The following is a 15,000-nucleotide window of genomic DNA, read 5'->3' on the forward strand; positions in this document are numbered from 1 at the left end:
TCCCTGTATTCTCGGATTGGAAAAACATATATAACAGAAAAATGACAACAAAAACACACAAATAGACAGAAAACTAAATAAAATATCTCCAAAAACACAATAAAAATACACAAAAGACAACTAAATTGATCAAAATTACTCCAAAAACACACAAGGTGACTACCGTACAAAAATAACAGAAAAATAGCAGGGAAATATACAAAAGAAATATGCAAAAACTACTACAAAAATACACCCAATGATTCCAAAAAGACACAAAATTACAACAAAAACACACAAAATGACAGAAAAGTGAATAAAAACACAGAAAACCACAACAAAAATGACATAAAAATACACAGTGACTCCAAAAAACACAAAAATATGTGAAATGATTAGTGATTAGTTGCAGATTTTATGCACAAAATCTAGATTTTAAAATGAAAATAAACTGTAACAAATGACTGTCATCCACTGTTAGAGGTTTCATCATCTTCATCATCATCATCATCATCTTCATCATCATCATCGTCGTTCTTCATCGTTGTAGGACATGTTTCCTGTCAGTGATAACAACTCTTCTGACTTTAATTACTGCTTATGTGAGTTATTCTGTGACTCATTCTTCAAAGGCTCTTTATGGCCTTTGCCAAATAATAGCGACTATTTTAGGCGCTAACGTCCTGCTGGTGACATCACTTCCTGTTTCATAAGAGGCAACCCGGGGGTGTAAACAACAGCAATCACAGAGGAGTGAAATCTTTGGATTCTTTCTCCTGCTTCACACGTTGTGAGAGGAGCTGCTGAGAGCTCGTAAATCTCCCTCATCAGGTCCTAAAGGAGCGCTGTGTCGCGCTGCGCCGCCTTGTTTTCATGCTAGCAGCAGCTGCGTGTCTCCTCCATCACCACAGCTAAGATCTGTCTATCATCATCATCTTCATCACGTCATGTCGCAGCCCTTCCACGGTTTGTTCTGTGTCCTCACTCAACATCACTAATGGCCCCGCCCTCCACGGGTCACACGCTACATGCCAATGCGCCACATGCTATGACAGCCGCGCGCTACGCAACAATAGTAGCAGAAGAAGAAGAAGAAAATATTTTATCCAGGACAGAAATAGAAGATGATCAGAGACAGGATGTGTTTTAAAGCTGTGGAGACCTGAAGAGAACATCATGAGGTCATTGATCAAAGCCCTCCTCACTAACCAATCACAGATCACAGACAACAGACGCACAAATGGATGGATGGATGGATGGATGGATGGATTAATGGATGGATGGATGGATGGATGGATGGATGGATGGATGGATGGATTAATGGATGGATGGATGGATGGATGGATGGATGGATGGATGGATTAATGGATGGATGGATGGATGGAGGATGGATGGATGGATGGATGAATGGATGGATTAATGGATGGGTGAATGGATGGATGGATGGATGGATGAATGGATGGGTAAATGGATGGATGGATTAATGGATGATGAATGGATGAATGGATGAATGGATGAATGGATGGGTGGATGGATGGATGGATGGATGGATGGATGGATGGATGATGGATGATGGATGAATACAGTTTAGAGCTTTTAAAGAGGAATACAAAATAAAACTAATGTTATTATGTTTGTTTTATAACATCATTCATCCATCCATCAATCCACTCATCCATTTATCCATCTATTCATCAATCATTGTCTCAATTCATCCGTCCATCAATTATTCCTTTCACCCATCTGTCCTTCAACCATCCATCCATCCATCCATCCATCCATCCAATATTTATTTGCTTTATTTGACAGTTCTTGCTTTTTTAAATGTATTTATTTATCCATTCATTTGTTTGTTCATTTGCTTGTTTTTTGTTAGATTCTTTTTATTTGTTTTATTAATTTGTTCTTTTAAAAAAAGTGTTTGTTTATTTGTTTTGTTATTTGTTCATTTGTTTACTCTGTTTGTTTATTTTATTTGGTCGATGCCGTATTTGTCGCTCTGTTGTTTGTGTTTTTTTCTTTTCTCACTACTTTAATTATTCCTTCCTTCATTGTGTTTTTATCCATATATGGTTCCTTTCTTCCTAAATCCCAGTTATGTTGTGTATAACCTGAATTTATTAGTATTGGATGCAGGACTGTAGCTGATATCTGGGGGGGGGGGGGGGCACAAACCATCCATGGCTAAAAAAAGCCTGAAGAGCAACAGGGGGATTTGGCCACTATTATAAGTGTTTAAATATCATGGGCTATTAGCTGGGCTGTCTCCTGACGCCTGCTCCAATCCTCCCAGAATGCATTAGTCAGCCGTCAGTCTGCCTCAGGATCAAGTGCTAGCGCTGCAGCCTGGAGATGCGCATGTGTGTGTGTGTGTGTGTGTGTGTGTGTGTGTGTGTGTGTGGTGTGTGGTGTGTGTGTGTGTGTGTGTGTGTGTGTGTGTGTGTGTGCACGGACAGATCAGAATGACTGTCACTGTTTAATGAGTCACTGTAGAAAGTGTAGTAGAAACTTCATCACTTCTGATTATTTATGTAGTTTAACATTATTTATTAGGGCTGGGCTACAAAAAGATTATTACTACTTTACTGAGTTTTATGATTGGATCCTTTCTCTGTTTCTATCCATCCATACATTCAACCATTCATTCATCCATCCATCCATCCATCCATCCATCCATTCATTCATCCATCCATTGTTTTTGTTTCCTTGTTTTTTGTTTGTTCATTCATTCTATTTCTATATTCCTCTTGGCCCCGCCCCTCTCCCTGTGAGCACAAGGCCCCGCCCACACTCACAGGTTTACACAGATAGTATAGAGACGCACACAGAAGGCAAGGATGGAGAATCTGGAATCTCCTCCATCGTCTCCAGCATAAGTTCAACCAGCCAGCCACGTGACACAACTCACTCACACGTGCTGTCCCTCAGAGAGACACAGACTAAAGTGGGTCACATGTTGAAGTTGTCCTGTCTCCTTTTTCTGGTCAAACTTTGTTGAGAAACAAATACAAACGTATTATTTTCTTTCCTCTTTAAATCTCCTCTTTTCATGATCTGATCAGTTATTTGAACCATGATCATTTACATTTTTAAGACTTGGAATACATTTATATTGCCATTAATAACCATACATCAGGTCACAATGTATGGACACACCCCTTTGTTTTTAAGTAGTGATGAAATGCACAACTGGGATGTGATCTGGATGAAATCAGTGGAACAATCAAAGAACCAACCTGAGGAACGTCCGTTACAAACCGAGACATTCATTTTAAGTTATTTTCCAATTTTTCAACCTGATCCAGAATCAAGAAAATTAAAGCAATTTAGGAATTCTGATTCTGTATCAGTATATTAATCTGGCTCTCTTCCTAAATGTAATCCTCCAATAGCGTTAACGTCCATCTTTGGTCAAAGTTTACTCAAAAGAACTTTTAATCCTGATCACAGACAAACAAACAAACCACCTTAACAGACGTAAATATCCCAAAAACTAAGTCATATTTAGAAAAATGAAAACGTAGATTTAAAATGAATAAAATATAGGAACAAAAAAAACCTTGTTAAAACCATAAACAGAGAAAATAAGAATATGTATATTAGACGGCACATAAAAGTATAACAAAAAAATAACAAAATAATTTAATAAAAATGTAAAATATGAAAATCAAAAATCAAAAACAAATAAATAATAATAATAATAATAAAAATAATAATAATGTATATGACGGACCTGTTTGACGCGGTCTGGGTTGACGGTAGTCTGTGGCTGCAGGATGCTGACTGGCTCTGTCTTCTGGGTGCTCTGAGGCATCTCCCTCACCTTCTCTGCTATGAAGTCATGGACGCCATTCAGTGCCTCCACAGTTCCCTGTATCAGACACACACGCTCTGTCGTTCCTGCACACACACACACACACACACACACACACACACAGAGAAAAAACACAGACGGGTCAGTGTCAGCGTGTGAACTCAGCACCATCAGCTAGCTAGCATGCTAATTTATGACTCAATAACTTGGCTTCACAGGAAGAGACAAAAAGTGTCAAAACTCTTTATTTAGTCACCACCACCGCAGAGTATTTTACTTTGAAAGGACTTTTTTCTAAATGTGCGGTTAGAGGGATGTAACACTTTCCTTTCTTCATTCCAACGTTCTGTTGAATGAAAACGTTACAACTCTGAGACAGAGGAACACACCAGGAGAACGTAATGAACCCCACTGGGAAATGATCCAGCAGAGGAACAGAAAAAAAGACAGAAAAAAGGAAGAAGAATGAGCTGGAAAAATAAAGATGGTAAATTAAAGCCCACTAATGACTTGTGACAGGCTAACGTGTGACTTTAGAAGAAAATGACGATGATGAGTCCCTGAATGCACCACCGTAGTTCACGTCCTTTTTCCAGGATTTTGTCCAATCAGCAGGAAGTCACAGTCACTTCCAAAACCTCTGCTTGAACTTTACAACACTGAAAGATTTATATCAGCTGTGAACAAAGTGCAGGTTTATTACTGGGGGTTAAAATGGACTAAAAACAAACGGGACTATGTCCCACATTTAGGTCTTGAACCACAGGTTTAGAAGCGCAATGTCATCACATTTCTTACTAGGATTTTCCACTTAGCAGAAAAAAATGTTCTTTAATTGTGTGGAAAGTGCTGATGTGAATTATGTCACAGACAGAGACATTAAAGCTGTTCTGTTGAGTAAAATAAAAAGGCCAACATTCCCTCCTCTTCCTCTCTCACTCTCTCCCATGATTCCCGGCTTTTTGCTCTTATCTGGGCCCAGCAGAGCGTCTGTGGCCCATCCTGTCTCCTCCCTCTCTGCAGCGCAGGAATAGAGCTTTTTTTTAAAGCAGTCACATGCATGTAGGGGGCGGAGCCTAGAGCCAATGGCGTATTACAAACACCAGGGCGCCAAATCAAAGGCCTGGAATCCATTTGTTGCCATGAACACAACACAAAGTCCACGTGTAACGCTATAAACAAATGAGGGAAATCTGTGTTTGTGTCTTTGGATTCACAACAAACATGGGATGATTTAGCATTAGCAGCCATGCACAGCTTTAATACACAACTACATAATCTATCTATAAAAGCAAAGAACGTCTGTGTGCGTGTGTGTTTGTGTGTTTGTGGAGCGAATATTTCCACGGTTCAGTATCTTTGTCAACGACTTCCAAATACCCCGAGTGTGTGCGTCCGTTATTCAGTGATTCAGACAGAGCTGAGAGGGCGTGGGGGTGGGCTCTTCAGTGATTGGATAACAACACTGGAAATAGGATGACATCATCACTGTAGAGGTAGGAGTGATGACATCATCGCTGGAGAAAATAAGAGCTATGTTCTAATGTTCTAATGTTCCAAAATGGGTGTGGTGTGAGGGTGGGCTCTTCAGTGATTGGCTCTGGCCCGCACTCTTTTAGAACACTGATGATGTCATCAACAGTGATGTCATCAGAATTCCAATTAGAATGTTCTAACAATAATAATAATAATCATAAAATAATAAAAATGAATCATACTTTGAACAGTTATTGAGGAACATTTAAAAGTTATAATAACATGTTTTATGTATAAATGACCACATACACTCGTCATGTTGTGTTTTATGTATCATCAATAAACAAAAGCTAAAGTAGCGTGACCTCGTTGCAGAAAAACAAACCGTGTGTGATTGGTTATCTGCTGCAGCCAGAGAGGGATCACAATCTACTGATATCTCATTCCTGGGGCTGCTACTTCCTGATTAGGGGTGCAAATTCCTGTGCAACGAACAAACACCGGAGCTTTGCAGGGCTGTGTTCTTTCCCCATGCTCTTCTCCCTGTACACCAACCACTGCACTTCCACCCTCATTAGACCCATCTCTAACAACGATGAGTCTGCCTACAAGAGGGAAGTGAACCAGCTGGTGTCCTGGTGCAGTGGCAACAACCTGGAGCTAAACGCCCAGAAGACAGTGGAAATGATCGTAGACTTCAGGAAGACCACAGCCCCCCAGCCCCCCTTTACCCTGACAAACACCCCCATCACCACCGTGGACTCTTTCTGCTTCCTGGGCACCACCATCACCCAGGACCTCAAGTGGGAACTAACCATCAGATCCCTCATCAAAAAGTCCCAGCAGAGGATGTACTTAAGAAAGCTAAGCTGCCTGCACAGATGTTGGTGCAGTTCTACACGGCCATCATCAAGTCCATCCTCACCTCCTCCATCACCGTGTGGTACGCTGGGACCACTGTCAGAGACAAAGACTACAGCGCATTGAGAGCTCTGCAGAGAACGTGATTGGCCGCAGCCTTACATCGTCCCAGGACCTGTACGTCACCAGAACCCAGGTACGTGCAGGTCAGATCACAGCCGATTCAAATCCCTGATTCTGAAATAAATGTGTATATATATATATATATATATATATATATATATATATATATATATATTACTGCTACACACACAGGAAGTGCAGCCTTTCACAATAAGATTCCTGCAGGAAGACAAAACCTTGACTTCTTTCTTAATGTTAGAATGTCGTCTGTTCTGTTTGTTCTGTGACCTGACCGTCACAGTGTGTGTGTGTGTGTGTGTGTGTGTGTGTTGATACTGAGAAAACTGGGCCTCGCCTCTCCCTGACAGCTGGTGCCCTCTGGGTAATCTGCTCCCATCCAATCAGAGGCGAGGATTAGCAGGCCATTGTCTTGGCATGAGAGTGTGTGTGTGTGTGTGTGTGTGTGTGTGTGTGTGTGTGTGTGTAGCAGGAAAGGCCACGCTGTCACTAGAGATGCTGCTGCTGTTCCACAGCCGCTAACGTAACAAAGAACTGCTTTAGTTTCATCATCAAACAGAACCAGACGAGATTCCTGGACTTTTTTTTATTTCAGCTGCTGCACAGACGTAAACCACAGCATCCATCCAATAATAATAATAATAATCCAACTCGACAACTACTGTACACCACAACTGTCCATTGGGGTCAATCATCTCAAACCTTCCCCAACTCGTCTGACTGGACGGATAAAGGTCACATTTTGTCCTGTATTTCTAAACAAACTGTTACAAATCAGTGGTTTTATGAAATGATTTAAAATAAATCCACAGAAATGTCCACATTTTGCATTAAAATAGGGGTTCTCAATCTTGGTGTCAGAACCCCATTTGAGGTCACGACACACTAGGACAGGGTCACCAGATGCCTTCAAGAAACTAAGAATATTTCTTTATACAATTTGAGCCCATTTTTGCTCATTTTTACCTTTTTTCTGCAACTAAACCAAACTTACTATATTTTAACCTATTTTCATCACTTTTTCTTGCCATATTTTTGATCCTTTTATTGTATTTTTGCCACATTACTCCCATTTCTGTAATTTTTTTCCACTTTCCAGACATGTTCAGCACTTATAAACCCTTTTCACCACTTTTTCACATAATATCACATTTATTGACCCATTATTTAACCTCTTTTCACCAGATTTCATGACTATTTTTCCATTTTAACCACATTCACCATTTGTCACGCCCATTATTTACCAGTTTCAACTAATTGTTCCAATATCGACACTTTGAACCCTTTTCATTATTTTTTTCTGTCCGTTTTTGGCCACTTTAACCAATTTCTGTGCTTTTTAAAATCCCATTTCACCACCCTTTTTATTCACTTTTAACCTATTTTATTTCTGATGAACAAAACATTTTTTGGACAAAAGGGTGAAGAAAAGAGCAAATAACAGCAGATTTTGATAAAGAAAAGTCATCAAAAAACAACAGTTTTCAAACCTACTACAGTGTTTATTTATATTACTTCAGAGGTTCTCATCTTCTGGGTGACACACCCCATTTCAGTTTAAATTACACTTTTTTTGCATTAATTTATTTGGATTTTTCATATAAAAAACTGTTTTTTCCTTTATTTTGGTCATACATTCAGTAAAATTGTTGACTGTAGTAGGAATAATCCATATTTTCTGCAGCCCTTCTGTGATAATCTGTAAATCTCTGCTAAAAATCACTCCATATTTTCATCTAAAATACAAATGTAGGCAAAAATGTTTTCAAGAAATGAATTTAAATCAGAGATAAACTGAATTATAGGAGCTCAGATGAGTGTGTGTTCTATGATTTAATGAGAGAAGCTTTAATTTTGTTGGCGAAGCAGTCGATGGAACGTTGGTGAAAGTCACACTCTACTCAATAAACACCTAAGAAACATCAGCGTGCTCGTGCCTCTGTATCAGGTTTACACACACACACACGCACACACACGCACACGCACACAAATACCAGAGGCGTGTCAACGCGACAGAATCCGTTCAGTTCCCTCGTCAGTGATTAAATGGCAGCTCCTCTGCTGGTCTTTGCTCTGCAGCTTTTTAACCTCCGTATATTTCTTATTTTATTTCATTTTATCTCAACAAATCACAGAACTCTACGATCAGATCAACATGTGTTTAAAACTACAAACAATGAAATATTTCACAGAGAATAATCTTCCACTTTGAAGATCTGCAGAGGTTGAATATTCACGTTTAGAAAAGAAAAAGTATATTAACCTTTTTTGAAAAAATGACAAATGCCTCACATACATGTTTTGTAACAATATATTTTTGTATATTTGTAGTATTTTGTTGATTTCTCTGTCAATTTGTGCATTTTTTAGTAATTTCATTTTGTAGATTAGTTGTTTTGTAGCAGTTTTGTGTATACTGTATGTCTATCGTTTAGTGTATTTTTTAATGTGTTTTCATACTTTTGATTTGTCTTTCATTTTCCTTAAAAATGCTTGAAATCTGATTTTCAGTGGATATGGGAGGGGGTGGGGGGCAGAACCACTATGTTCATGTACTGAACGCTATATAAATATATATAAATCATATATACTTGACTTTGATTAAAAATGACTGTAAATATTTCTGACTGAATTGCTTTGGTTTTTTTCCACAGAGGAGACGTTCAGACTGCTTCTGTAAATGTTCTGTTGGTGCACTGACATTAACAGACATGGTGAGAATAAATGTGTGTGTCAGTGCACACACACACACACACACACACACAGAGCCGGGGGCAGGAGGGCCACAGTGAGAACCCAGTTGTCAGATTAGTAAAGAATGGCTGTGAGTTTACGTGTAAAGTAAGTTTCCTAAGTTTGGAGAAGCCTGAGGATCTGAGACGAGACGAGAAGTGACGGCAGAGCCTCAGGTTTGATATGTTCACAGGTACGACACAAACACACATACAGATACAGACACGGATAGGGAGGTTCACACCGTTAGTGTCACAACTAGCTAACGTCTAAAAAAGCAGCACACACACACACACACACACACACACACACACACACACACACACACTAAGGCTACAGTACACACATAATGAGACACAGACAGGTTGTTTAAGCTCATTATGAAGACGTGCTAAAGCTGAGGATAATCTCAGGTTAACTCGTTACCTTTGATCACATCTGATGGATTAGCGTCTGTTAACACCTCACTCCTCCAAAGCGCTTAATAGTGTTTATAAAGCCTTAGCCAGTCTGAGGACCTGATAGAGGACAGGGGATGCTCCTAAATTTGCGTCGTTCACGTTATCATGAAACACAGCATTTAATCTGAGATGATTTTTATTTCCTTTCTTTAAGAAACTTCTACTAGAATTTAACAGTTGACACCAAAACATGAGAAACTCCATCTGGATTTAAATGATGAGGGAATAAAACTCAGCGAGAAATTAAAATGAGCATTTAAGAGATATTAGCAATAGCTTAGTAAAGCATGGGAAACTGGTGGTCCAGGGACCACATGAAGCCCTCAGACTAATTTAGTGCGGCCCCCAAAAAACAAATCCAAACCAAAAATTGTAAATCAAGGAGTTGGAAGAAGAATAAACCCAACAGAGTACATAAAATACCTCCCAAAACACACAAAAAAACAGAAAATTACAAAGTAACAGCAAAGACAAAAAATTAAACAAAAAATATAAATAACAAAATTCTTTGAAAACAATAAACACATCAAAAAATACACAAAATAACCACAAAATAGTTCCAAAAACACAATAAACAACAGAAGAATGCCTTAAATTAAATTAAAAGCTCCTCAACAACCCTCCAGGATCAACTTAGAGCTCCTATCACTGGCCACGTTTACATGGGAGTTTTAATTCCTCTTTAAACTTGTAAACACTTCATTCCTAATGCTAATTTAATTCTGAATTAAACTTAAATGGGAATTAAGTGGCTGGTTTATTTCTTGCAAACACTTGGTTAAAGTCGCTTTAAATTAATTCAGGTCGTTTTGCGCTTGTGACGATTTAATCCAAGATGGCTGCTGCCCCAACTCCAGCCGAGAGTATTTAATCAGAGCTTTAAAAGACATGGATATAAGGATATAATGATAGACGGAGGCATAAACATGCAGACTTTCACATGGACTTATTAAACACACACAGACCTCAGTACACACCGGAGGACAGGCACTAGGACCCAGAGACAGAGTAAATGTGTCCCCGTACTGCATGTACAGACTGTAATATCACCAGTTTATCATTTTACCAGTTATTAGAGCTACTGTCTTTACCAGGGACATAATATTTATTCTTGGTTATTGTTTTCTGGAGTTTTACTGAGCTTTATTTACCAGTGATTAGGTTCTATCTCTCTTATGGTCCAACGTGAAACAATGTGTTATTGTTGAGCTGCTGATTCAAAACTACAATTAAAATAAAACAGTTGTAATGTGTGGTGTTCTGTGTTATAGTCCACATTAAAAGGTCATGTTCTCCTTCTGTCCAATCAGAGCCTTTCAACAAACAGACCTAAAGAGGAATTGAATAAACCTTAATTCAGAATTACTATTAGCATGTAAACATGAAGCAGAACACTTTCATTACAAATGATTTGTTTTGGAATAAAAAAACATCATGTAACCGTGGCTACTGAGGGAGAACGAGTGTCACCATGAATCTAATAATGATGATGTCATCATGTAGCTCACTGAGCTAACCAGCGCTGGAGCGTGTGAAACATGCAGGACAGGAGCTCTCCAGGACCACATCACACATTCATAAGGGAAGTGTGTTGGTGAAAGTTGTGTTTTGATACTTTAACGACTCAGCACTGAGATGAAAAACAGACGCGAGCCTCTGAAAACGACTGAAACACGAACGAATCCGAGGAGAGAGAGAGAGAGGACGAGGGAATTTAGTGATAAAACACTGCAGGGATTACATAACACACACACACACACACACACACACACACACACACACACACACACACACACACACACACACACACACACACACACACACACACACACACACACACACACACACACACACACACACACACACACACACACACACACACACATTTCCATGCAGCTGTTGGTGATGTCATGCCTTGTTATTTCCAAAAGCAGGAGTGTGTGTGTGTGTGTGTGTGTGTGTGTGTGTGTGTGCTGATGTAATCAGCAGCACTAAGGAAAGTTGGACCTGTTCTACTGTAGCCTGACCAAGTTCTCATTAGACACTGGTTCTCAACCTTTTCAACCCACGACCCTCCAAAATAAAAGTTCCAGAGAGTGGGGACCCTCCAAAATAAAGGTCCAGAGAGTGGGCACTCCAAAATAAAGGTCCCATAGAGCAGGGACCCTCCAAAATAAAGGTCCCATAGAGCAGGGACCCCCACTGTAGCTGAAGGTGGTTGAACACAGACATGAACATTGAAGAACAGTCATGTGGAGACAGGACCATCTATAAGGGGGAATAAAGGGGAGAGATTTTTGGGGTCCATCCATAAAGTCAGTAAAATGATGGTCCATTGTTCTATGAATCTGTGATAACCACATTTATTTATTCATCTGAATAATATCCACTGTTATCCTGGAACGTTTATTATTATTATTATAATCATCTTAAAGATGGAAATCCTGGTTTAATCACTAATAAAATGGTTCAAAGTGACCAAAAATGGTGGAAAAGGTTTATAAGAGCTGAAAATGTATTGACATTTGATGTGTAAGTCACAGAAATGAGAGTAATGTAGCAAAAATACATTTAAAGGAGCAAAAATATGACAAAAAAGTTATAAAATGTTAAAAAAAAAGAAGAAAAAAAAAGCAAAAATCGGTTCAAATTGTTAAAAAAAAAAATCTTAGTTTTTTTAAGGCACCTGGTGACCCCCTGCCAGTGTCTCGTGACCCCAAATGGGGTCCTGACTACATGTTTACTGCTCTATGTTCTCTGTCATTGTGACACTCTGATGCTAATGCTAATGCTAACATGCTAAGCTCACACAGAACGTCCCAGCAGAGTAAAGAACTGGTCACCATGGAGCTGTGTGTACTGGTGCTGGTGTGTGTGTGTGTGTGTCGTAGTGGAACGGGCAAAGTGTGTGTGTGTGTGTAACATTAAAACACACTCTATCCGTCCTTTCTTTCTTTCTTTCTCCATCTGTAGGAGGAACGAGGCCAGTTTCTCTCCCAGGAATCACAAAGAGTTCAGAAATAAAAGGCCTGAATTCCTCAGCCCTGGCGTCACTTTTTCACTCAGTGGAACCTGCAGCTCTCGTCCAATCAGAAGCCTCGTTCCTGCTGCTTATCTCCATCCAGAGACCATGTCCTGCTAACAGCAGCTGGGATTTCACTTTCCTCATCACGCTTCATTCAAGATCTGCTTCTTTCCTGGAGTTTCACCACAAAACGCCCACTTTTCTCTTTGATGTCCCATTGAGGACAACCCAGCCTCTCACTTTGTATCAATGGGCAGTTATTAACACTGGAATAACTTTGTCTCTCTCTTTATTTTTAATTTTAATATTTTTAGGAACCCAAGGAATACTGGATACTTTTTGGGGGCTCCAAAATGTTCTTCTAAATGTTAATTAATGTATTAATATCAGGGCCGGCTTTCCCGCCAGGCAACCCAGGTGGCCGCCTCGTGCGCCATCTGTCGGAGGGGCGCCAAATTGACCCACCACACCAAATGTTTTTTTTCTTAAATAACAATTTAAAAAGGGATAATGAACATGAAACACATCCTTTACAATCACTGTACATGTTTTCTCTTAATTGAATTTTAATATTAAATATCTGTAACTATACCTGCTGATCTTCTGCCTATTTTCTATTCTATATATTTCTATTGGGCTACTCCACTGTTGCCCAGGGAACCAAATGACCTATGCTCTAATTAAAATCATGTGCTTTTTTCATTTTTGATGTAAAATACAGACAATGCAAAAGGAAGGAAGAAGTAAAAATAGGATTTTCCCACACTTTTTTCACAATGATTTTTCAAAACTATTTCAAAATATTTTATCAAAATTTCCATGACTTAGTTCTGAAGCATCTTGTTTTTTTGCGTATTTTTTTTTCCTGGTTTTTAGCGTTCGCCAGCTGAAGTGATCTAACCTACGCAGTTTGATAAATGAGAGGGAATTTGTGTGAAATTGTGAGACCTCGTGATTCCTGCTCAACTACACTGCTGGAAAATTATAATTCTATAATTCCAAAACCTTTCCAAAATAGTTCAAATTCCATAACTATTCCAGGAAATTCATGACCGTGGGAACCCTGGGTTTGATACCAACTGTCAAAACTCACACACAATGTTCACACCACACACTAATATCGTTCAATTGTAGCAGAAATTTTAAACTAAAAATATTGATTATAATATGAAAATACCTTATGTTAGTGCTGCGACCTTTTCTTATTTTTTTATTTTGAGTCAAAGAGCCTCCTTTGTGTCATTTTCTATGTTTTTTGGAGTAATTTTTGTATATTTCTGTTATTTTTCTGATATTTTTGGAGTGGTTTTGTGTCTTTCTAAAATGTTCTATGTTTTTTTTTGGAGGCCTTTTGTGTATTTTTGCTATAATTTTCTATATGTTTCTGATGTTTTTTAGTAGCCTTGTGTATTTTATTATACTTTAATGTTTTGGTATAACTTTCTGTTTTATGGAGTGATTTTTTTGTGTATTTCTGTCATTGTTTTGTTATTTTTGTCAGCATGTATAATCTTTGGCGTTTTTGTGTATGTTTGTTATCCTTTTGTCTTTATATGTAATTTTTTTGGAGTCATTTTGTGTATTTCTGTGTATTTTTGTATGTTTTGTGAAGTGATTGTTGTGTATTTCTGTCATCGTTATTTTTGTGTTATTGTTTTATTGTCTTTCTGTATATTTTCTGATATCATGCAGTGATTTTGTGTATTTTTGTAATTTTTATATATTTCTTAGAGTCAATTTGTGTATTTTTCTGTAATTTTGTGTTTTTTGGTGTAATTTTGGGGGGTTTTCTGTTATCATTTTGTAAATTTTTGTGTGTTTTGTCAGTAATATAATGTATTTTTCATCTTTTTCTACGTTTCTCTTGAGGGCCACCAGTTGCTCACGTATGTTGTACACAATCTTTTCTTTAATCCATGTTTTCTCACAGATCTCATGTTATATCTCTTCATCTCAGCCTCACCAGCTGTAACGTTTATCTTAAAGCTCCCAAAGTAAAGCGAACAAAGACTGTCTTCTCTGTATTTGTTTGGTTAAACATGATGAAGACGTGGTACTGACAGAGAAGTTCCTGCTGATAAGGTGTTTTTTTAAACATTGTTCTGTTATTTTTGTGTTTTTTGTCATTGTTATTATTATTTTTTTTAATATTTTTGCAGTGGCTTTGTGTATCTTTCTTATCCTTTTGTGTCATTCGGTAATTTTGTATTTTCTTTTAGTTATTTTGTGTAATTTTGTATATTTTTTAAGTCATTTTTGAGTATTTCTGTAATTGTTTTGTAACTTGTTGTGTTATTTTTGTTTATGATGGTTGTCATTTTTTTATATCTTCCAGATATCTTTTGGTTGTCTTGTGTATCTTATATCTTTTAGTGTATTTTTTAATGTTTTTGGAGAGATTTTTGAGTTTTTTTGTTATCGTTTTTTATGTCGTTCTCTTGTTTTTGTGTGTTTTTGTCGTTCTGTATATTCTACTGATATTTTTGAAGTCGTTTTGTGTATTTCTGTTA

The 15,000-nt window shown here is 38.1% G+C and overlaps 1 protein-coding gene across 4 annotated transcripts in view; it reads right to left on the reverse strand.

The window, feature by feature from the left end:
* nova2 (NOVA alternative splicing regulator 2) overlaps positions 1–15,000 on the reverse strand; it is a 77,953-nt gene that overhangs the window by 13,673 nt on the left and 49,280 nt on the right. For all 4 annotated transcript variants that reach the window (XR_003675344.1, XM_028464145.1, XM_028464144.1 and 1 more), the window contains one exon: positions 3,713–3,879. Coding sequence is in view for 3 of the 4 variants with exons in the window: in XM_028464145.1 (XP_028319946.1) it covers positions 3,713–3,879 (167 nt within the window). In the remaining variant the exon portion in view is untranslated. The remainder of the gene's footprint in view (positions 1–3,712; positions 3,880–15,000) is intronic.

Source organism: Gouania willdenowi, chromosome 13 (genome assembly GCF_900634775.1).
Source record: "Gouania willdenowi chromosome 13, fGouWil2.1, whole genome shotgun sequence".
Taxonomy (NCBI): Eukaryota; Metazoa; Chordata; class Actinopteri; order Blenniiformes; family Gobiesocidae; genus Gouania; species Gouania willdenowi.